Genomic DNA, 25,449 nt, shown 5'->3' on the forward strand with positions numbered 1-25,449 from the left:
ATCAAAATTTATATCAAAATAAGTATAGATTTTTAAAACCCAAAATAAGTATAATTCTTAATAGTTGTGAAAATTTTTTCAGGTAAAAGGTAACAGAAAAAAAAACAACTATATTTTGAAATTAAAAGCATGATGGGTAAAGGGAGTTAAAAGCATAAAAGCTTTAAAAAGTGGGGGAGAAGAGGATAACCCAAAAAAGAAAAAAATTAGATTTTTATCATAAATATAATCTGAAAAAAAAGGAGGGCTTCAAATTCAACAGAGATAACATAAGAATGTTTCTTTAGTTATACAATGTTCTCTAGTAAGTAACTGTACAGAAAGTTAAGAATTAATTATTGGTGGCTCTCCTTAGACACTTGCAAATGCACATTTGTTCAGGTTGTTGGTTTTTGGTCCAAACTCCAAAAAAAAAATGGAAATTTTAATTTATATGACTTCACTGAGTATGTTCTCATCCTTCATTCCAGACATGAGTTTGTCTTTTTACTAAGCTGCTCAGTGAGTACTCAGATGCCAGCAATGATGCAAGAAACAGATTTCATGTTAATAAAAGAAAACAAGGTCTTGAGGCATCTTTTATAAAGGGTAAATGGAAGCAAGTAACTTTGTTAAGTTAAACCTGTGTGCATCACTGAACCAAGCATAGATGGAAACCTAACTGGATCCAAAGAAAATAAGGAAGACCCTGAAAGGATTCAGAAGTGAGCACCAAGACATAGTAAAAGCAAACAACCAAGGCTAAAACGTGCGGAGGAAGTCAAAGTCAGAGTTGAAAACAAAGAAGTAGTATCTGAATTTGCTTCTATTTCAGGGTGAGTGGCCATATAATTTATTCAAACTGAAACACTTGGGCATGGTTAATTATGATGGGGCAACCAGGACTGTCCCAGGAAAACCAGAACATGTGGGAATCCTGTTTTAGAGGCTACTGTTTCAATGATGATGAAAAACAGCATGCACTGAAACGTGAACAGAGACAAAGTGTCGGCATTATTGAGCATCTCTTGAACGCCAGCTAGTGCTATGTTCTGCGACTATAGTGATGAACAAAGTGGTCCTCAAAGAGCTTATGATATGTTTAGTGTGGGCATCAGCTTCAAAGGGTCACCTGATATACCTCTGAAAGTAGATGAAATTCAAATGATACACATTTATTTAAATTTGATGACATGCAAAAGCATAGTAAAAGGTGCTGAGATACGAAAAAGTCAAGATAAGGCTGCTTTCTTAAGATGTTTGTAATCTAGTTAAGGTAAAGACCATTTGTAAAATTACTGTGTAAGACAAATATCAATTCAATGTGGCTATGGAGTAAGTGTCATGAGATAAGGCATAATTAATTGACAAGTTAATCATAAAGAAGTAATTGTTAAAGGAGTTCCTAAAGTGATAATTTCCTTCAGTAGGAGATGATTGGCTTTATGGAGAAGCGTTTGTCCCAGGTCTTGAAGACCAGGTAGGACTGGGGTAGATAGAGAAGAGAGGAGAAAGAGATGGAATATGAGAACTAAGCTTGGAGATAGGAATGTGTAGGGTGATTTGAAGGCCCTTAGATTAGCCCAGGTAGGGGAATAGAGACAGAGCTGGAAAGATACTTGACTCTCAAAAAAATTTTCCCCAAAGACTTTTTTACCTTTTAAAAAATTGAAATATAGTTCATTTATAATATTCTGTTAGTTTCAGGTATATAACATAGTGATTTAATATTTTTGTAGATTATACTTCTGTGTATATGACTATATATGAATATATATATATAAGTGTATATTTATGCACTACATACCCAGTAGCAGAATTGCTGAATCATATGGTGGTTCTGCAGTATTTTCAGTTTTCTGAGGAACTGCTATACTGTTTTCCATAGTGGTTGTACCAGTCTACATTTCCACAAACAGTGTAATAGGGTTCCCTTTTCTCTGCATCTTCACCAATATTTATTTGTGGTCTTTTTGATGATAGGCATTCTGACAGGTATAAAATGATAACTTATTGTGGTTTTGATTTGTATGTCTGATGATTAGGAGTGTTGAGCATCTTTTTATTTGCCTGTTAGCCATGTGTATGTCTTTGGAAAAATATCTATTCAGGTCTTTGCCAATTTTTTAATTGGGTTGTTTGGTTTTCTTATATTTCTTATATGTGAGCTGTTTATATATTTTGGAGGTTAACCCCATATAGGTTATATCATTTGCAAATATTTTCTTCCATTCAGCAGGTTGTTTTTTCATTTTGTTGATGATTTCTCTTGGTGTGCGAAAATTTTTAAGCTTAATTAGGTCCTTTTTTTTGTTGTTGTTGTTTCTGTTTCCTTTGCTTATAAGATAGATCCAAAAAAATGTTGATATGATTTATGTTAAAGAGTATTTCATTTTAATGTATTTTCTGCTAGGAGTTTTATGGTTTCCACTCTTAGGTCTTTAATCTGAGGTTACTCCTACATATAGTTTGAGAAGATGTTTTAATTTCATCCTTTTACTATAGTTGCACAGTTTTCCCAGTGCCACTTATTGAAGAGACTTTTGCAATTGTATCTTCTTGCCCTCTTGTCATAAATTAATTGACCATGAATGCATGGGTTTATTTGGGGGCTCACTATTTTGTCCCATTGTTATATGTGTCTGTTTTTGTGCCAGTACCATACTGTTTTGATTACTGTAGCTTTGTAATGTATTCTGAAAGCAGGGTGTATGATATCTCCAACTTTGTTCTTTTCTTCTCAGGATTGATTTGGCTATTTGGGGTCTTTTGTGGTTCCATACAAATTTTAGGATTATTTGTTCTAGTTCTCTGAAAAATGTCATGGGTATTTGGGCAGCGTTTGTATTAAATCTGCAGATTATTTTGATAGTATGGTCATTTTAACAATATTAATTCTTCCCATCCATGAACACTGTATTTTTCCATTTCTTTATATCTTTATTTCTTTATATCAAATTTTTCAGTGTTTTATAGTTTTCAGAGACTATGTTTTTCACCTGTTTAATTAAGTTTATTTCTAGGTTTTTTATTCTTTGTTATGTGACTTTAATGGGTTGTTTTCTTGATTTTTCATTCTGATAGTTCATTATTTGTGTACAGCAAAGAAACATATTTCTGTATATTAGTCTTGTATACTGCAACTTTTCCTGAATTCATTTATTAGTTCCAATAGTTACTTTGTTGGAGACCTTAGGGTTTTCTTTATATAGTATCATGTTGTCTGAAACAAGAGATAGTTTTACTTCTTCCCTTCTAATTTGAATGTCTTTTATTTCTTTTTCTTGTCTAGTTGCTGTGGCTAGAATTTCCAATAGTAGGTTAAATAAATGGTATCTTATTCCTGATTTTAGAGGAAAAGCTTTTACCTTTTTATTATTGAGTATGATATTAGCTTTAATTTTATCATATATGATCTGTATTATATTGAAATATGTTCCTTTCATACCAATTTGGATGAGAGTTATTGTCATGAATGGATGTTGAATTTTGTCAGATGCTTTTTATCCATTTATTGAGATGATCATATTATTTTTATCTTTCCTGTTGTTAATGTGGTATATCACATTGACTCATTTGTAAATATTAAACCATTTTTGTATCTCTGGAATAAATCCCATTTAATCCTGATGTATGATCCCTTTTTTATATATTTTTTGGATTCAGCTTGCTAATATTTTGTTGAGGATTTTTACATTTATATTCATCAGAAATACCGGCCTGTAATTTTCTCTTTTTTGAGTGTCTTGGTCTGATTTTGGTGTCAGGGTAACAATAGCCTTATAGAATGAATTTGGGAGTGTTCCCTTCAATTTATTTTGAGAATGCTAGGTATTATCTCTTTGTTGTATGTTTGATAGAATTCCCTATTCCAGTCCTGAACTTTTATTTGCCTTAGTTGAGAACTGCAGTGGAGCAGAGCCATGGGAGGTTTCAGTCTGCATCCTTTGCCTTGTTCCCAGGAATAAGAAAGCATTGATTCCTTTAAGAGTAGAGTTTAGGTTTCTTATACAGCCCTTCTGTTAGTCCCACTGGTTTTAAAACCAGCTAAGGGTACTCCTTCTCTCGGGGTGAGAACTCAGGGCTGGGGTGTCCTCTCCTAGGGACGCAGGTCCTGACCTGATGACGTTTTTTCTCTTCCTATCTGACTCTGTGTGGATCTTTCTTTATAGCCATAGTTGTTGTATAAGAGTCTTCCTGCCACTCTCGTTTGTTTTCAGTGTTGTGAATTGCTCCACATATAGATGTATTTTTGATGTGTTCATAGGGTGACTCGGTGTCCTTGTACTCTGCCATCTTGATCTCCATCTTTTACCTTCTTGAAAGCAGCATTAGAAGTAGCAGAACAACCTCTACCATGACAACTTTCATTCATGATGGGCAGTGAGTTATATGTATACCTGAATGCCTCCTACCTTTTCCACAGCACTGGTAACCTCCCATCCACTTTTGGCTGCCAGGCTTTTGAGAGCCTCCACGTTGCCATTACTCAAGGATACCTAAAGTATAAATAATTGAAAAACTGTGAGTTCAGTGCACAGATATGTGGTCAAATATTTTCTGCTTAGAAAATGGATACTGTTAGAGCCAAAGTGATGATGTTGAAGTTAGAACTAAGTTATAGAAACACAATTTCTGTCTCAGACTCTTAATTCAGAATTCAGATAAGTCATGTGAGTCCTATATGCTTAGGAAATTAGTATCATTTTAATTGATATCCTAAGTAAAGACAAGAATACCCTTCAGTGTGACTAGTAATCAATGTGTAATAAGTAAATTTGGATTTCCCTTTACATTTCATGGTCAAAACATTAAAATGACTAATACTTTTTTGTTGAGAAGGCATGTCATTCAGCACAGACCATGATGAGACACTAGATCTCAATGTCCTATGTTGTTTGAATGCATTTGATGCAGATCAACCAGAGTCTGTAACTCAGTAACTATGCAGATAATTCAAACAAGGCAGTGAAGCAGCTGGCTGATGACTAGTTACTCATAGATTGGTTTTGTTTCATTTTGAGATGACAGGTTGCTATAATTCACCTCTACATCTAACCTGTGTAGGCACAACATGAGTCAGTTAAATGAGGGGGTTCCCGTTTTTGTAATGAAGCGATTTTTACATGAAGAACTTCATATCATTAAACTGTCACCTGGTTGCCAATATCCCAGTATATGCAAAGTGGAACTTCTTCTTTGTGGGAAATGACATATTTTCTGGAAAAAAATGAAAATATTAAATAATAGTTTTCTTCCCTGTATCTAGCACATAGCAATAACTGTGACACTTTCTTGAAGTGAAATCAGCAGTTACAAAAAGCTGCCTTTACTGGTGGGACAATCAGGAAGAACAATTTTCATCACAGTAGCATCCACAGTCAAAAAATATCAAACCTTCTCTTTTTATATTATGTGGGAATAGAGACCCAGAGAGGGCTCTTTGCTATGTAATTTGTCAGATAAGAGTCCATAAAATCTTATACCTGAGTCCCTTACCTGCCTAGGCGAATTCTCTTGCGTGCGAGAGCTCCACGGTACCGTCGAAAATCTTCCTTAAATAAATTAAAAAAAAAAGTAAAATCAATACATTCTTAATATTTCTGTGCTACAATCCTTAAGTCTGTCTCTTCTAAATCAGTTGAAAAGGCTAACTGGGACAAGGAGTCTCTACGTGAACTATCTTCAGGTCAGAGTTGGCAGTAAGGCAGCTTATTCCACAAGACTTAATTCTGATGAATGTAGAGCAGCATAGAGAACTGGATATAAAGCGGGAAAAGAGAGTCAGAAATGAGACATGGAAGACATATGCTTCCAACAGCAGCATGTGGCTGAATAGATGTGAGGTCTTCAGGGCTTTCGCTGTTTAAATAAAAGACCAGAGTGATTTGGAAAAAGAGGAAAAGGATCATTTTACTTTGTGAGGCAAAAAAGAAAGAAAAGCAAAAGGGGATGGACGTGGAGGTTGTTGCCAATGCAGGAAAAGATTCTGGGTGGAGCTCTGTACCACAGCTTCCCCCAGAATAAGTGATCTGATTACTGAACTGCATGTGCTAATAACTGACCTTTGACATGGGTTTGATTTTGGGAAATGTGATCAGTTCTTCCTTATCATCGACAGCATTATAAATGAGAAAAGCACTGTTGATGTGACGGCCCCGGCTCTCAGACCACTCCTGGCAGTCAAAGGCCTCCACGCGCACTCCAACTTCAACGCTGCAGAAGGGCAAGAAGGGCAGTGGGCAGAGAGCCTGAGCATGCTAGGCCTCCCCCGCCCACCACCCCACCAGCTCCTCCAGGCAAGGAAGAGAAGGAGGACCCTGTGTTGTTTTTTTGTTGTCTGCTAATCTACGCAGCAGTTAACATCCATTTCATCAAGTCGATCGATCTTATGTACAAACTCCTGGGAGCATGTCTGCTTTACTTTCCCACTTTCAAGTAGTAAAAAAAGGCCAGTGGAACCTTATATACATGCATGAGTAAATTTTGGTAATGGGGGGGTAGAGTGTTAAATTATGCCAAAGTCAAGTTTTCTCTCCTAAAACGGTAGTTCTATAATTTAAAAGCATCAAACACTGAAGTTGGATAGGAAATACAGATGTTCTTTTTTACATTAGGAAGAAAAAAATACCAAGTTAAATCTTTTCTTTGTGTGTCAAGAATAATAAAAATAACTGAAAGTGTTTGGGGCTTCATGGTAATAAATGACAGGTCCATTATGAGTTGTTGACCATATGGGATCCTTTTGAGAGTGAAAGGAAGAATTAATGATTATGATACACACAAACCAAGACCATCCTGGATCAAGTGGGAAATATAGTCAACCTTATTATGAGATAAAAACCAACTTATCATAACAGTGTAAGGAGGCCTCAGTGGAACAGAGGATTAATATGTATGTCAATAGATTTTGAACATGAAATTTCAAAAAAAATTAGGAGGAATGTGGTTATTTTAAAGTATTCCCTATACTCACCTCCAGGTTGAGATAAAACAAAGAACATTGCTTATGTGCAAGTTTGAATTCATTTTATAGCAATCTAAGAGCACCAGGTGCTTGAGAAATTTGTATGCAGGTCAGGAAGCAACAGTTAGAACTGGACATGGAACAACAGACTGGTTCCAAATAGGAAAAGGAGTACGTCAAGGCTGTATATTGTCACCCTGCTTATTTAACTTCTATGCAGAGTACATCATGAGAAACGCTGGGCTGGAAGAAGCACAAGCTGGAATCAAGGTTGCCGGGAGAAATCTCAATAACCTCAGATATGCAGATGACACCACCCTTATGGCAGACAGTTAAGAGGAACTAAAAAGCCTCTTGATGAAGGTGAAAGTGGAGAGTGAAAAAGTTGGCTTAAAATTCAACATTCAGAAAACGAAGATCATGGCATCCGGTCCCATCACTTCATGGGAAATAGATGGGGAAACAGTGGAAACAGTGTCAGACTTTATTTTTTTGGGCTCCAAAATCACTGCAGGTGGTGACTGCAGCCGTGAAATTAAAAGACGCTTACTCCTTGCAAGGAAAGTTAAGACCAACCTAGACAGCATATTGGAAAGCAGAGTCCATCTAGTCAAGGCTATGGTTTTTCCTGTGGTCATGTATGGATGTGAGAGTTGGACTGTGAAGAAAGCTGAGTGCTGAAGCTTGATGCTTTTGAACTGTGGTGTTGGAGAAGACTCTTGAGAGTCCCTTGGACTGCAAGGAGATCCAACCAGTCCATTCTGAAGGAGATCAGCCCTGGGATTTCTTTGGAAGGAATGATGCTAAAGCTGAAACTCCAGTACTTTGGCCACCTCATGCGAAGAGTTGACTCATTGGAAAAGACTCTGATGCTGGGAGGGATTGGGGGCAAGGGGAGAAGGGGACGACAGAGGATGAGATGGCTGGATGGCATCACTGACTCGATGGATGTGAGCCTGAGTGAACTCCGGGAGTTGGTGATGGACAGGGAGGCCTGGCGTGCTATGATTCATGGGGTCGCAAAGAGTCGGACACGACTGAGCGACTGAACTGAACTGAAGAGCACCAGACATGCTTTACCAGGTCTGAAATGTGTTGTTGACAATGGCGTTGAAAACAAGACGGTCTCCAACTGTAGATGGTCCCCTGAACTTAAACATGTCCACAGACTTCAGAACAGGATGCGCTCGACACAGGCGGCTGGTGAAACAAAGGGAAGGAGAGAGAGAGAGAAGAAAGTCATCATTCTCCAAAATGTTTTCAGGAGCTAGTGCTTTGCTTAATGGATGCAATAGACCTGTGTTTGGGGTGCTTTCTAATGAACATCTCTTTTAGCCCAAGAGGGTAATAAATAACTAGATTGTGTGTGTCGAGAGTGGTCCTGTGACATTATCTGCAAATATTTTAGGAAATACAGTGTCCCAGTCTGTGGGTGGCTTTCCCAAGATGCTGGTGCTTCTGCTCTTGTGGCGACAGTCGTGTTCTTGTTTTGTGCCCTATGGAAGTATCTCCAAGAACCAGACAACTGTCTTTGGTTCTGATTTCAGTTTTATTCCTCCCGACAGCTCAGGACTACAGTCACAGGAAGCTGCGACTCCCAGGTTGGCATGGGAAACCGTGAAGAGAACTTTCAGCTGATGACATTCACATGAGTTCCTTGGCTTCACTGTTACCTAAATTCACCCACATGTCAAAGACCAATTTTTCTTCCCCACAAAAAAAGTTACCTGCATTGCTGCACAAAGCCTTAAAGGCTGCAAGGTACACATTTTATAGTTTTTTGGTGTGCGAAGTTTTGAAAATCTATAAGGAAAATTTGATCTCAGAAAGTTACTATAATTGTCTACATTTTAGATTCCCACTGTAGTCATTCAGTTACTCTACAGAATTCTGCCAACGATAAATAAACGGATTCTGCCATAGTTAATTACATCGTAAGCCTTTATAGTAGAACAGGCTTAAATGTTTTATTGTCATTAAGAATGACAATGTCGTCTTAAAAACAAGCTCTTATATTTGTGCACAATTTTAGGATAACCACAGGTTTCTAATTATAGTCATAACTATAGACATATTAATAAATAAAATTCTTTTAATTTTGGGAAAATAAAACCTTAACAATTTTCAGTGGTTATAAAAATTGTCAGAAGGGCAGATCCTGTTCAAATGCATTTTCAGAGACTACAGTGTTCTTTAAAGCTGCCCAATTACCTACATGGCTCCATTAAGAATGAAATTACCCTTTTTGAAACTTAGCAGCATTTAAAAGTACTTTTCCAAGTTCTTGCCTCTTTCTTATCATACTTTTCAATTAATCCTTTGGCCATAATGATTCTAACCAGCACCTTCAGAGGTCAGACCTAATTGTGAACCACCTTTTAAAAAGTTTGTATCTTGACTGTTTTTAAGTGTAATGGCTGTCTTCTATTTCTGTTTTCCATCTACTTTGTCATAACTATCTTTACAAGAGTTGCAAGGTCAACAGTCATAATTCAGAATAACTGTAAGAACTGTCATTTCCTTTTATTTCTGAACAAAGAATTTAAACTTTAACCCTCAGGAAAGGAGAGAATAATTCTCAGGTAAACAGGAAAATGACTGATCATGTTCTCAGTTTGATAAAAGGCAACATTGTTCTCTACTTGTTCCCTTGACTCACCCAGTAGCCAGTCTTAGACCCTTCTGCCTTCTCCCGACTAGTCTCAAGATCACAAACCAAAGGTTAAAACCAAGAACCTTGCAGAAATAGTAGCCACCGCCTCCATCCAAGCCATAATCTGGCCACCAAATGTATTTCCATGATGGTTTGCATGGGGTGGGAGGACAAGTTCAATGCTCTGAACATAGGTGCCCTTTGTGGAAACTGTTCCTTCCTCTTCATCACAAATGGGATCTGAAAGGTAGACATAAACAAAAAAGGTAGAGTTAAATGTAGAACCTGAGGCTATAACCTTTCCTTCAACTCATGAGATTTTTATAAAAATTATTTTTAATTTTTATAAAAATTAAATATTATTAATTAAATAATAACAATTAATTAAAAATTAAATATTACTACCCAAGACTTAAAACTCCCGAGGAAATGAATAGGTTTTATTTAACAGTGAATTGGGTAAGACAAGAGATCAGAAAGGGCGTTTTAGAGACTGTATTCCAACCTATTTTATAAGTCAACCAGAATTTTGATCAAAAGAACAAGTAAGTTTAAATTTGAGTTGCTTCAGGTGGAGAAGGGGCAGATTACAGCAGGTTAGGGCAGAAAGAAATTTGGGGATTGACAGATATGTTATTGTCTTGATTGTGGTGATGGTTTCATGGGAGTACACATGTCTCAGCACCTATCAAGTATAACTTTAAATATGGGCCATTTATGGTATGTTAATGAAGTTAATGAAGAGAAAGGAATTTGAGCTTTAGGGGCCATGGACACTGAGAATCTGGAACAGTTTGCTATAAACTTCAGAATGGGAATATGGCCTCCCCTGGTGACTGCTTTGTAATGAAAGCAGTCACAAACAGAAAAGACACAATACGCTGTTCTTCTTTTAGTGTCTTTCTGCTTCTTTTGAATCATATCTGCTTCATTTACTGACAAATTGGTTTTTCCTCTCAACAATGGAGAAATCATTTACTTTGGCTGCAAAGCAGCAAAATGTATTCAGTTATACTTCCTGCATCATCAAGTGAATCACCAGCTAGGCTTAAATCTCACGTGCTGTTGTTGAGGAGATGGGGGAGGAATCACAGATCAGGGGTGCCATGCTGGTTGTACTCTTGGAGGCAGAGCTGAGCTGGCAGTGTGAGAACACAGATATGCCCAGCTGTTGCTGGTAACTGAGAATGGAGCCCTACTTGGCACATTTACATATAAGTCAGCAGAGAAGTGTGGTTACAGAGATTTTAGTTCCATTTCCTAATGTAAATTTTATATTTTTAATTTACTGTCTTTTTCTTTTACTTTTTCCCCCTGCATTTCACTGATCATTTCAGTCCCCTCCTTAAAAACATACAGTGACTTCCCCTTGGCCTATTGGAAAAGCCTGAATTATTCTTATGACTCCCAAGCCCTTCCTTTCTTATCTGGCCTATGCCTACCTCTCCAGCCCCAGCTAGTCTGAATGCCAGTGGCAAGCCTTCTTCCCCATCACATCTTCTCGTAATCTCTCTCTCCCTCCCTTCCAGCCACTCCAACATTTTTCAGCTCCTATAACTAAAATGCCATCTTCAGCATGAGGGCATTTGTACATGGTCTCTCTCTGTAAGTAGCAGTCCCGCTGGCCACCACCACCTTCTTCCATTTACTTCCTGTTCTGTTTTGGCCCATCTCAGTTACCACTTCCTCGGGAAAGCCTTCTCTGACCTCCACAGCTGACTCCATTGTTATGAGCTCCTGCTTGTACCTTTCTTTCACAGTCACAGTTTTATGTTTATTTGTGTGATCTTTCATTATCTGACCTCCTAGATCCTGAGCTCCTTTGGGTAAGGACTGATTTTTTAAAATCCTAATAGAATTCCAGAATGTAGGTGCTCAGTCAGTATTTATTGAGTGAATTAATGGATGGATGGATGAATAAACTTAACTTTGCTGGTTTATTCCACATTCACAGTCCTTACTATCAACAGGATATTTTTAGGTAACAAAATGATTGTACTGATTCATACTTCTATTTTTTACAGTAGTTTCCCCAGCTCCTCATTTTCACTTAATTAGTATTGTGGATACTATACTAATATTATAGTATTAGTATAGTATTCAGTTTTTCCAGTTGTGTGTGTGGGTGTGATATCGAGTCTCATGGTGGTTATAGTTTGCATTTCCCTGATTAATAATGAGGTCCAAAGTCTTTTCAAATGCATATTAAACTTTCATGTTGCTGCTGCTGCTGCTAAGTCGCTTTAGTCGTGTCCGACTCTGTGCGACCCCATAGACGGCAGCCCACCAGGCTCCGCCGTCCCTGGGATTCTCCAAGCAAGAATACTGGAGTGGGTTGCCATTTCTTAATAAACTATCTATATTGTTTGCTTCAAATGTTACTTCTCTCCTATTCTTTCTCTTCTCTCTTCTTGGAACTTTGATTAGATGCTTGTTAGACTTCTTACTCCATTCTCTCTGTCTCCTAATCTCTTGTATAGTTTCCATTTCCTTGTTTATCCATCTCCATTCTAGGTAACTCCTTCAGATTTACTTTCCAGTTTACTGTCTTAGATGCTGTTTCATTATTAAGTTTTAAATTTTAATTATTTTATATTCTTTTTGTATAGCAATTCTTTTTGCTTCTTCATCTAATGTTCTAGGTCATTTTCTTATTCCTACATAATACTTTTGATACTTTTATTTCTTAAAATATATTAACCTTTTACTTCATTTTCTTGATGTGGTAAATTCTATTTCTTTAGTTTTCATTGCAGGCTTCATTCTGTTGTCTGGTGCTTTTCTGAATTCAGGTGACTTACTTTTGTCTTATGATTCTTGTCTAAGAGCTCACATTCCTTGGATCTCTATCTGTGGGAGTTCTTGAGGACTAGGCTTAAAGTTGTGGATTTAAGGATTTAAATGCACAGAGGATTTGCATTTGTGGCTGCAGATCACCCATGGGTACTTAACACAGTATGAATTCACACTAGGTTTTACTTGGTCTGTTTTAAGCCAAACAAATTATGTGAATTCTGACACCAAATATGTTTGAGAATGCAGTTGTGATTGAATCCTCAAAGAGAAACAAGTGTTTTTCCATTCCACATAGGGCTAAGTGGAAAGCATGCCAACCAGAGCTCTCAGAGGCATGGTTTTTCCAGTTGACCCACTGAGGGTATCATTTTGGAGGTGTTTCAGCTCCAGGTCTGGTTCCCTGATCACCTTCCCACTTGACTGTGCCTCCTGAGCTTGGGCAGGCCCCTTAAAACACAGCTCAGGGTCTACCACCTACAGGGTCCTCCTTAGCAAATGCCAGCTCCTGTGTCTCCTTACACTGCTGCATTTGTGTTTCTGATCATTTGTGGACTTGAAGCCTCTTTCTTAGTTTTCTGCCTGCTGAGATGTGTTTGTAAATATTTTATCCAGAAATTTGATTTTTTTCAGACTGCAAGTCCACCATATTGCTGTAATCAGAATTGGATTGCTTCCTAAAGTAATCCTTAAAAAGCATATGAAATCTTAAATTCTTAAATCTTTCCAACTTCTGTCTTTTTTAAGTACTGATTTTGCTAGATAATTTTTTATAAACATCCCAAACTAGTACTGATTGAGATTTTTTTAAGGTTAATTTCTCTTACTCAAATGGCACTTTTTTGGTTCAAAATAAATTAATATAAATTATCTACAATATATAGCTAAATTAAAAAAAAAAGAAAGGTGCGTAATTGTTTGAATATTGTGTTACCAGGATAAAATTAAAAAAATAAGAAAAGACCTTATACTGTGAGAGATATTGTAAAGACTCAGATATGAGGCAACTCCTTTTCTGATGGATAACTAAAGAAAAATTTACTTGATTCCTATGAAGACATACATGGCATACACTGGGGTACATAGAGCTGTGTGCTAGGGCAGGTCGCATGTGTGTAAGGATCATCTAGGAAATGTATGCAGGAATGTATTGAGTATAGGGGACCTTGGTGCAGAAGTATGCCTATTTGGAGGTAATTGCCAATCGTTGGGGAGATGGGGCACTCCCAGGTTTAGACTAGAGACCAGTCTAGGCTCAGAGCTTTGGCTGTGCACCCATGTTAAGGACAGTAAACAAACCTCATCCTTTCTACAGGTTTCCAACTGGGACATACTCATCTGGAGGTCAATTACAGTTCTTGTACTTTGGATGTTTATAAGTATTTTGTCATTCCTCTTGGACAATGTTACATTTATCCCACATTTTTTCGGTCAGGAACTTTGACCTGAATTGAGGTTATTCTGTCTTTGATTTTCTGTCTCACTACCAGAAAGGATCAGGACAGCAGCAGAATGCACATTCTTTTCAAGTGCACATGGAACCTTCTCCAGAATATGATCACAATCATATAATTAAAGTTCCTGTAAATAGATTTACTAACCATCAAACTTGCCACCTTCCTTCATCAAGTTTTTAAAGGTATCTTCATGTTGTAATCGAACTTTCCTTCTCTCAGAAGCCAGATTGTGTTCCACATGATCTTGTTCAGTTAGAAGTGTGACTGGTTTTAATTGAATCTAGAAAAAGAAAAACATTTATCTTTCATTGCCTTGTTTAATTATAAAAGCACAACATGAACTTTGCAAAAGCAAATAATATGCCACATTATTTTCTAACTCAAAGTAAATAGAGCATTTATGGATATGTGCATTTAATGTACATATAATGGATGTGTACATTTTATTTTGTCTTAATTTTTTTCTTAAAATATTTTTAAACTAAAAAAAATCAATGTAGGCTTCATAATTTGTTCATATAATATGTGCCTTTAAAAAGTTTTCCAAATATTAATTTTTCCTGATTTAAAAAATTTTCAAAAGAATTACAAAATAAAATATTCTTCAAATTAATGAATGAGGAGAGGGACTTTGACTCCACTAAATTCTTATCAAGAAATGTTTTCTACCTTTTGAAAAATTAAGATATCAGAGGGAGAGAAGAAAGATATTCTAGAGAAAGCTATCATGATGTTCTCTATTTGGAAATTTCATCACATGATGGGAACATGATCTAATAAGCAAACTGAAAGAATCAGTATATCAGACTAAAGCTCCAGCTGACCTCCAGAAACCTGGAAATGTGATGCAACAGAGCACGGGCTCAAGTTCTTCCAGAAATGCCTGAGTGCTGTCCTGTGTGTGAGTCACCTTGCAGCTGGACTGGGAGAGCTCCATGCTTATTTACAGGCCATGTAAAGGCTGACCCTTGACCAAGATAATGATGAAATAGGTAGCAATTTCTAATACATGGTTAAAGTCAAACTCCCCTGGATGACTTCATCCAACTTGTTTAGGAATGTAATGACTAATAGCTTATACTGGTTTAACTAATTACATAGCTTTATTTTAGTTGTGTGACCAGTGGGGTGCAGAAGACCACCTGGTAAACTAATGTTTCGGCTTTCCAATCTGCAGATGAAGTACATTTTGTGTGCTAAAGAGATCCCTAAGAGCTGTGGCTGGACATCTTGAACCTCTCGGATATTTGCTTTCTTTCTCCTGCTGTGCCATTTCCTTTAGCTTCAGTAAGGCCTTGCATGAGCATACCCTGTGGAGTCTTGGGAAGCGTTCTATGATCTGGCCCGTGTCATTGTTGAAATAGACTGAGTTAATCATTGCCCATCTCATCCTGGAATGAACTCACTATGGACAGAGACCCAGGTAGCCCTGTCGGTTCAAACCACTGATTTTTCATGGCTCTCTTAATGGTGTGCTACTGAGTAAGGATGTTACCAACTAGAAAATAAGGTGCTTTACGATTAAGGTTATCTGAGCTAACCAGTTATGGCAGCACTTAGGGCACTTGCTTTCTCAGAAGCACTGTTGGAAAACAGATCTTTAGGCTCAGCAGAGACTAGTCTGAAGTGTGTCTATTCTATTCTTATTCCACGAGTCCCTGAAACTGGAGGGGGAAAATGATGGGCTTTGTTTTATCCTCCATGTGAAGGAATGATTTGGGGAGGTGGATTCCTTTCTGTCACTTGCTCTCAGATATGAGAACTCTGCAACCACCTCTATATTCTCTCATTCACAAAAGTTTGGAGATTCAGAGGGGATTCCAGGAAAAACAGAATGTTTGACAAGACCTGTCTCAGTGTCTCAATGATTTTAGTGAACATAGGATCCCTAGGATGCTTTGTCAAAGTACAGATTCCAAACTCCTATACTAGTGATTCTAATTCAATAGGTCTGAGATACAGCCGAGAAAGCTGCATTTTTATAATACAATAAGTGTTATGAACTTCAGTTTGAAAAAACAATGCTCCTGGGCAATGGGGATTTGCTTTGTGGTCTATTTTATATCAGAGAGTGGAAGAAGTGGCCCAGTATACAAAACTGCAGAGACACCTGCACCCAGGCACCACCATGGCCTAACTAGGCCCTGGCCCATCTGTGTGCCTCCTGTGAGGCACACCAAGTGAGGAGTTGCTGGTGACTGCTTCTTTTGGGTACAGGGAAAGCTTTGCTTTGTCCCAGCTGGTTCTTCCATGGGAGGAAGACTTTTGCAGAGTGAATAGTACTTGTGGAGCTAGGAGAAGCCACTGTGCCCACTTCTAAAGCGATCCTTCAAGTGAAAGATTTGAGTTCTAAATTGAATTATTACATTTTAAAATGCTTATACTAAGTGTGGGTCCTCCCCTAGGTATCCTGGCTCTAAAAAGAAAATCCAAGAAATTATAGTAAGTCTGCAGTAGACAAAGGACAAGCTGCTCTGGGCCAACGCCAGGCAAGCCCACTGGAATCCCCACATCAGGCCAACATATCTCTATTAAGGGTGTTTGTACACCATATGGCCTGTAGCTTATTTTCAAACTTCAGTAACTCAGCAGCTTTGACATTATTCCTTTAGGTTTGAAAAAGTGATTGGACCATAATGCACAATTGGTAGCTAAAATGCTCTTGCTTTAAAAAATATTTTAACTCCATTTTGAGTTATATAACCATAAAAGAACCAAACCAGTAAGCAATATTTTTGGGAAACTGATATGACCTTCAGACCACTTAAAACACAATGTTTTTTCCCTCTTTCACAAACTGGCTACATGTCTCATTTTCTCTAAGGTGGTTAATACTGTGGTATTGGTGACAGTTACAGTAAGTATTGGTGAAGAACAAACCTTGGGAAGTGTATTCCTGGTAAGAGAGAAATGTCCCTTACCTGTAACAATTCTGATGCTGGTAATTCTGTTAATGAGTCCCTGAATCCTATGCTAGATACTTTTCAGACAGAAATTTACCTTTTCTTTTCCAACTGGTTTGGCTACAAAGGTAGAGAAAGCCACACTAACAAGTTTCTCAGTGCCAGTGAGCATGTCCTCTACTGTAACCTTGATGCTGATCTGCAGTGGAAAGAAAAATAAAATATTTGCAGTCATCCAGACAACAGATGACACTGCGGCATTCAACATTCATTTATGCGCTTCACCATTGTTTTGTTTTTTTGAATAAAACCAGTATTTTAATTTACTTTTAGTCAGTATTGTCCTCTCCATGATTTTCTATTAAGCTGAAAAAAATATCTTCTCTGATTACAGAAAATAGTATATTTACCATGGAAAATTTTGTTAAGTGTAAAAATAAATGGTAAAAATGGAATCTGACTATCAAGAGTAAATATTATCACTAATCCCGTCACCCAAATTAATAATTACTAACCTTTATATAAATTTTCTCCCGGTGTTATACATATATATGAAATGTGTCTCTATGTATATAGATGTGTATGTATATGTATCTATATACACACACACACACAAAAGACTATCATACTGTATTTACAGTTTTATATTATATCTTACAACTTTGGGGCATTTATTAAACATTTTCAAATCCTATTATTACTAAATGTGCTTTGGAAAATAAGATATTAACAAATGCCTTATAGCCCATCAGAGCGGTGTACCATAACTATTTTTAATCTTCAGTCTCAGTTTTATAACCAAGTTGACATGGATAGAATGTTATTTATAGTCATGTTATTTGCAGCTTTGTTTCCTCTTTCAGGAGTTTTCTTTTTCAGGATTAGCAAGAATTGGCTAAGACACGCTATGGTGGTAGCACAGTGGACTCGATGTCCCATATGAAGAACTCTGAAGCTTAGGTCCTTATCATGTCACACTCTGCAGAAGTATAGGTAAACTTGGGAACACAGCCCAGAGAAATAATACTATCTTCTTGAAACAGTGGGCAACCTCGCCCATCTTAGTTCAGCACTGTGTTATCAATGATAGTATCTATTTCTTCATCTTCACCAAGTACATCATGTACAGAAATAAACAGTCAGTGAGTCACTTAACTTATGAAACCAAATTAGTATTTGCATGGTAAATGTAAGTTAACTAGATGGTGATTAACCAGATTTAAACCATCCATTCTAATTCCCAACAACTCTCACCCACATAACTTTCTACTTTCAGAGAAATAGGCAAATGAAAAATAGACAACTAACAGTAAAAACAAAGCAACAGTTTTGGAGAGTTAAAGCAAGTTCTGAACCTTGTCTTCTATTAGAATAGTTAATGACCAAATGTCTCAAAAACATATGCCAGGGAGAATTTCACTTTTTGTCATGACACAGTAGGTCAGTTTGGAAGTATGTCGTATGAAAACAACTGGAAAATCGGACCAAGTATAGGAAGCAACTGTTTTCACACCTAGGACAGCAGGCAATGCAGAGCTGGATCTCCACGGAAAGGGAGGATAAATGAGGGGAGCACTTGCTGGGTTCTCATTCTGCAGGCAGTTCCCAGACGATGACCAAGGAGGGGAAATGGGAAACACTGAAATGAGGACCCAGAAATCAAGATCAAGGCAGCTGAGACTGTCCCAGAAAGGAAGAAACTACAAAAGGGAAGAATCCCAGGTATGTACATATTGTCCCTGTTGAGTGTTTGGGTTGATACCAGTCTGAGCCTGTGTAGGGTGAAATTTCACAAAGCCAGAAAAGAACAGTTTCTGAGAAACGATTGTAAATTGAGCTCTTGTAAAAATTCCAAGAGTTCACAACCTGGGAATCTGGTGTTCCCTCCAGCCCGACCTCACTGAATACACAACACATTCATAGAGACCACAGAGGACCACAACTTTGTAGAGGGGCTAGATTAGCCCTAAATGGGGCTAGTATTTATTTTTCTTCAGATCAGAAATCTATGCTTTCCACTCACTGGGTGTTTTGTTTTGTTTTTTCTCTTTTCTGTTCTTTTCTTAGCTTTTAGTCAAACTTCCTTTGGAAATTCTGGCTGGTCTCAGGGAAAAGGACAGGAGAAAAGAAAGGGAACTTTCATCTATGCATGGGCTGAATAGAGGGAGAGTACTATCAGGAGAAAGGCCAGGCCCAGAGGCTACTGTGTGCAGAGATCAAGAGCCCTATAGTTGAGAATCAGAATCCAGAAGCACTGTTATACTGTCCGACTTGGCTCATTTTATCCACAAGTTTGTATAACCTTTCTGATTTCTTCAAGTTTTTAGTACCCTGTTTATATAGATACTAGGGGAAAGTGAGGACTAAATCAGGGTAAAGTCATCACCATAGGTATGGTTATTACCAAAACAGTTCTGTTATGGGTTAATTTGTGTCCCCCACCAAATCTGGTACCTCAGAATGTGACCTTATTTGAAAATGGGGTGTAATTATTTAAGACAAGGTCCTTCTGGAGTAGGATGGACCTCTAATCCCATATGACTGATGTCCTTCTGAAAAGGGAAAATGCGGACACATCAACACAGGGAGAACACCATGTTCAGACAGAGGCTGAGATCGGGGTGAAGCAAGTCACCGGCAAACCACCAGGGTCAGGAGACAGGATGGGGGCAGATTCTCTCCCATAGCCCTTGAAAGGAACCTCCCCTACTAACACCCTGATTTAGGCTGCTAGCCTGCAGAACAGGGAGGCAATCAGTTTCTGTTACTTAAGGCACCTAATCTGTGAAACTAAGATACAAATACATGTCATTTGTGCCCAGAGAGCAAAGGGACTGCTACTAACCAACCTGCAGGTTGCAGTGTGGGATCCAGGAAATCCTTTGCTGCTATTTTAACCTGTATTGAGACTTCTGTATTTCTGAGAATTTTGTATTCATAACTATAGTAAAGAAAAGAAAACTAAGTAGATGAAGAAGAAAAGTCTAAGCTTCCCTTCTTGCTCCAATTACTCTGCCTTTCAAAAACTAGTTAATTGTGGGGCTGGTTTTCATTAGGGGTGAGGAGATGGAGAAAAAGTAGAGTTAGAATATTAACAGGGTCAGAATAATTAAGAAATAAAACCCATACCTGGCAAAGAACCAAGGGTGCCCTTCTCCCTTGTATGTTTACTTTCTGTGTATCCTTCTCTGTAAAAACCGTTCATTGCATCACATTTAATTTTAGTAGCAGGGAAACATAGTCTCCTTATTTACCTGTGAGCCTGACTACAGATTCAAGGCCCTTCTGAAATTCAGAATCCCATAAATGTTTAAGTTATTCCAGGCTTCCTCCTCTGCCCTCTGTAAACAATAAAGAGATGAGCCCCAACCGGCAGTAGGAAGAAAAGGGAGCCTCTTACCTCCATGCTTGTGCTGAACGCTCTACTAACTTTTGCTTTGATGGTTATAACTTGTCCAACTCTAGTGAAAAAAAAAAACAAACCCCTCAGTAATTCTAGCACATCTCATTTCAGACTGGAAGATTCACTTAAATATGTGTGCCATCGAACAGTTCCATCTTACCATGTTGATAATGCTCATGCATGAAAAATGCAAACTAATGATAACATAAAAAGACAGCAGCAAAAACAGATGCAGATCTTTGTAAACCGTACATGTGTCAGCTGACTAGCCTCTTAACAGAAAAGGGCCTTTGCTAAGATGATGTGCAAAATGATTTCCAAATCTACACCTTGTACCACAGCTGTTTCCTAAACAGAAGTTACAACAAACACATGCAAACCTATGCAACTGATATTTTAAAATGTTGGTCAACAAATAAATGGATAGACATACAAGCAAGCAAGCAGGCAAACAAATGGAATAGCTTCACTAGGTTTATAGGAGCACTCAGTGTTGCCAGATGATTCATTCACTCCACATTATTTCTGGAACTCTGATCATGTAACCACAAGTTGTTTCAAAGCTTTTGTGTTTAGGCCCCTCGCTCACCTAAGAGTCTATCAAGCCTCCTCAGCTTTTCTCCCTTACTTCAGAGGTGAACTGCATTCTCACTGTTCTTCTCAATCTTTTCTTTCAGAGGAAGAAAACTAGATCTCTTCCAGACCCCTTTCTTTACCTGTGCCCTTGATCCCATCCCTCTCTTAACCTTTCCTCCTCCACCCATGGCTTGGTTTAGAGAGCTCTTTACTCTTGTAACCTCAGTCTCTGCCCCTTCCTCGACTCCTTATCAGTCTCTGAAAATGTTCAAGGCTTTTCCTTTCTAAAAAAGTTCATTCTATCTCAAGATTCTTTTCTTTTCCCCTCCATATTCAAGCTTCCTATAGTAATCTTTTTCTTTTTCCAGCTCATAACATTTAACTGAGTTCCAACTAGTCCTGGCACTAAGCTAAGACCTCAGGATACAGTGATTAATAAGACAAGGTTGCTGACATCAAGGAGACTGGTCTTCACTTGGGAAACGAGGATATAGATGAAGTGTGATGCTATGAAATTGTTCAAAAAGAAGAAAAAAATCAGGTACTACAAAAACACCCAGAAGCGACTAATTCAGAAAGTCAGGGAAGAAGTCATAGAAGAGGTAACATCTGAGATGGGTCTTCAAAGATTAGGGTTTTGCCAGGTTTAAAAGTTTGGGGGTTTCATCCCTCATTCACTCTCAGTCACTCTTGTGATCTCTGCCCTGCCTTTAACTGCAGGAGAAATTCCTAGGACTTGGTTCTCCACCAAACTAAACTTCTGACACTGAATTGTCAAATGAATGGAACGGCTAAAGTCCCAACTAAGTAAAATCAGTTTCATGGCATGGCATTCAAGGCTTTCTGTTACCCAGCCCCACACTACTGCTAGGGGATCATCTTAGCACACCAGGCCTTTCCTAAGCACACCCACTTCTTCCCAACTTAGGCTCTTACATGTACCTCATCTTGTGAAGTCCTTTTCCTATTCACCAGTGAAAATCTATACCTCATTTAAGGCCCATATTAAATACTACCCCCATCATGAAACACTCATTGGTTCTCTAGTCAACATGTACCTCCCAGAACTTATATCTCACCCTAGGCATGCATCTTCTATTCTGATGACTATATATTTGTCTGACTTTCTTACTAGACTGAATGACTGCCACACTCCAGAATTGTGTCATAATCATTCACATATTCTCTTGAGCCTAGACCAGTACTTTTGGTATATGCAATATATATTTGTGAGTTAAAAATATCTAATATGGCTTTTAACCAGATTATATGGCTTTCTATAGGTAGCTTTCAATTTTCTTATCTTTTAATGGTGTGGGTCCCATGCGTTTTAGTGGCCACAAGTCCTTTCTAATAACACAAACACATCATAGTACAAACGGCAAACTACAATTCAATGCTGAGATTACTTGTTAAGTCTAAGTTATAGAATTTAGGATTGGAAAGTATATAATAGATATTTTATTGTAATATACTGTTGGCTTTCCTAAGCTTAATGATGGTGCTTCAGTGTGTTCTCAAATAAGTTTGCATTTTCAGTAATCTGTAATTTTGTTGAGATAAAGACACATGTCAGCTTTTTCTACTTGAGGGAAAAAAATCACATAGTGTCTGCACTGAGTCAGCAGACCTTCATCTGTATCTACAGATCTTCATCTGTATCTGTTATCTGTCAAAGGCTCTTTCAGACACTGCAGCAGACTATGAGAACAAGTGTCAGGGGATGTTCAATAAAGGTTGCTGATCACAAAGATAGAAGTGGGTTGGGGAAAGCACTGGATAGAGCATAAGAAGATCCAGGCTGTAAGTGCCCTCTGACCTTTGGCTGCCCTCTGACCTTTGGCTGACTATGGGGCTTAGGCCTCGGGTTCTTATCAGTACAAAGATGACTGCACTGAGTTCTAAAGGTCTCTCCATATCTACAGTTCGAATGCCTACTAAAAATTTCTTTTGGATTAACTTTGAAGGTATAATTTTGTATGCGTGTGGTTTTATTTAACTTAATTTTGTTTGTATATAAATGGATAAGTGCCAGATAGATAAATGTAAGCTGAAGACTGGAGAGATGAACTGGGCATCTCAGTGGACAGACTCTATAGGGTTTGAAAACTGGTGGCAACTACGCCATGGTCCTTGGGAAGATCCCAGACTAGCAGCAGACAGTCTCCTCTCTTCCTTTTTTTTTTTTTTTTTGCTAAGTTATGTTTATGTCTTTTAGGATCAAGATATTAAGAAAGAAAAAGAGATACAAACATAAAATCAAATAAATTAAATAAAACTATATGACCCTAGTTCATTAGAATTACTTATATGACCTCTTAAAAAAACATAATTCCTAATTCTGCCACCAGAAAGGTATAGAAATAATGACCAACCCTGTATCAGTGAACATGTTAAACAGGGAGACAGTGAGCAGATACAAAATGTAGTACCTGTATAGGACAAAAGACCAGATTTCTTTAAAAAATAAATTGCAAGATAAAAGAAGAAAAGGCAAATTTTATGTTAAAGGTCATATCAGCCATATTGGTTCCTGATTCAATAGACCAATTGTTTAAATTAAAAAACAAACAAACATTTTTTTAAGACTATTGGGAATGATAGTTTTTGTTAATGCTATTGTGTCTATGTTATTATGTTTTCTAAAAGAGCCCATGTTTTTTAGAAATATATATGAAATATTCAGAGATGATTATGGGATTTGCTTAAAAATAATAGTCCAGGTGTGTGGGGGATTATGGAGGGGTATTGATGAAACAATATCATCCATGAATTGATTATTGTTGTTGTTAGGTGTTGGGTCCTTGGGGATCCATGTTACTATTCTCTCTTCTTTTGTATATGGTTGAAAGATTTGTATATCTTGAAGTTTTCTACAATAAGAAATGGTAAAACATACACAGTCCCACATATAAAATGTTTTTCATAATTTAACATCCCTACTGAGAATAATTAATATTTACCCAACAACCTAATGATGAAATTCATCATTACAGAGATACTTATTACCATTAATTATTCTTAGTAAAGGAAGGAACCATTTAAGAATCAGCTTTTATAAATCCTGTAATGCCTTATATCAAAAGGCATTTAATGCTGAGACCTATTTCTTAACAAATCAGGGCTATAAATTTTACACTGAGTATTTACTAAAAGCAGGTCCTGAAATTATTATTATCTACTGATTTACATTGGCTCAAATATTACTTATTAACAAATTGGATCCCTGACTGCAAATGAGTAAGCTTAGGTGCCACAAATACATGTTGTAAATGAACTAATAAACCCAGGGGAAAGGCATGATAAAGCAATGCCACTTACCTAGCTGTCGCTTCAAATTGTATGTCATCCACTGAGGCTGTGACACAGGAAACGCCAGCATGTTTTTCAGCTTCAAAAAATAGGTTAAAAAAAAAAGGGCTGGATTAGTTATGTTTAAATACTTCAGCATGCAGGAAGAGGAACAAAACAAGTGGGTTTATTCTAGTAACTCATCCCTCTATTCAGTACAGGAACACTGTACCCACACTTCTGAATGAACTGGATTGATAACAGTTCCTTTGCTTGAAAAGTTATTTTTCTACTGCGTGGAAGTTACTGTACTTCCTGCAAAGTTTTAATTTACACTGTCTTTGATTTGAAATTCAATACCAATACCCAGCATATCTAGCTACTTGAATAGTAACTTCAATAAGTTGGTGTCAACTTCCATTTTGTCAAGTACTACCCTTCTTTAAAAAAACAATGCAAAACACCAATACAGTATACTAACGCATATATATGGAGTTTAGAAAGATGGTAACAATAACCCTGTGTACGAGACAGCAAAAGAGACACTGATGTATAGAACAGTCTTATGGACTCTGTGGGAGAGGGAGAGGGTGGGAAGATTTGGGAGAATGGCATTGAAACATGTAAAATATCATGTATGAAACGAGTTGCCAGTCCAGGTTCGATGTACGATACTGGATGCTTGGGGCTAGTGCACTGGGACGACCCAGAGGGATGGTATGGGGAGGGAGGAGGGAGGAGGGTTCAGGATGGGGAACATATGTATACCTGTGGTGGATTCATTTTGATATTTGGCAAAACTAATACAATTATGTAAAGTTTAAAAATAAAATAAAATTAAAAAATAAATAAATAAAATAAAATAAAATAAAAAACAATGCATCAGAGCTGTATCTATTGTTCCACGTAACCAGTAGCTGAATATATTTAAACCACTTAACCAGTGTAAGCACTGAACAGTACAGAAGACTTCAAGGTCATATCCCAAATCAGAAACTTGTCTCGGCATCAGAGAAATAGAGATGGGCATGTAGTAAGTATTTAATCATTATGTACTTATTACTACTAAATCCATATGAAATTCACTTGCATTGATTGTGCTGGAGGAGGAGAGCGTTGAATAGGGTGAGAGGTTAGGAAGGATCTCCAATCATTTCCATGGTCCCTGTCTGCATTATTTAATTCGTTTTTTTTTTATTTTTTATTGTTGGTTTTACTTTATGTAAAAGTATCAGAATTTATCCTCTTTGGGAAAAATTTTGACATGTGCTTTTTCCAGAATTTCATTCTGAGGAACAATTAAAACCTAAGCAGACTGACTGCATTAGCTTTTTAAAGAAATTTTAACTCCATTTTAATTTTGCAGACTTCACTCCTAGTGCCGTATTATGAAAAAGAAAGAGATAGTGAATTATACTGAATCTGCA

At 37.5% G+C, this 25,449-nt stretch overlaps 1 protein-coding gene across 1 annotated transcript in view; it reads right to left on the bottom strand.

Annotated features, from left to right (window-relative positions):
• ACOT12 (acyl-CoA thioesterase 12) overlaps window positions 1-25,449 on the bottom strand; it is a 40,878-nt gene that overhangs the window by 8,478 nt on the left and 6,951 nt on the right. The window contains exons 2-11 of the mRNA XM_055562996.1: window positions 24,053-24,122; window positions 20,153-20,213; window positions 16,850-16,951; window positions 13,994-14,129; window positions 9,683-9,839; window positions 8,027-8,146; window positions 6,045-6,195; window positions 5,479-5,534; window positions 5,136-5,199; window positions 4,395-4,478 (exon numbers count right to left, since the gene is read on the bottom strand). Coding sequence (XP_055418971.1) covers window positions 4,395-4,478; window positions 5,136-5,199; window positions 5,479-5,534; window positions 6,045-6,195; window positions 8,027-8,146; window positions 9,683-9,839; window positions 13,994-14,129; window positions 16,850-16,951; window positions 20,153-20,213; window positions 24,053-24,122 — 1,001 coding nt within the window. The remainder of the gene's footprint in view (window positions 1-4,394; window positions 4,479-5,135; window positions 5,200-5,478; window positions 5,535-6,044; window positions 6,196-8,026; window positions 8,147-9,682; window positions 9,840-13,993; window positions 14,130-16,849; window positions 16,952-20,152; window positions 20,214-24,052; window positions 24,123-25,449) is intronic.

The sequence above is a fragment of the Bubalus kerabau genome, chromosome 1 (genome assembly GCF_029407905.1).
Source record: "Bubalus kerabau isolate K-KA32 ecotype Philippines breed swamp buffalo chromosome 1, PCC_UOA_SB_1v2, whole genome shotgun sequence".
In the NCBI taxonomy this organism is placed as follows: Eukaryota; Metazoa; Chordata; class Mammalia; order Artiodactyla; family Bovidae; genus Bubalus; species Bubalus kerabau.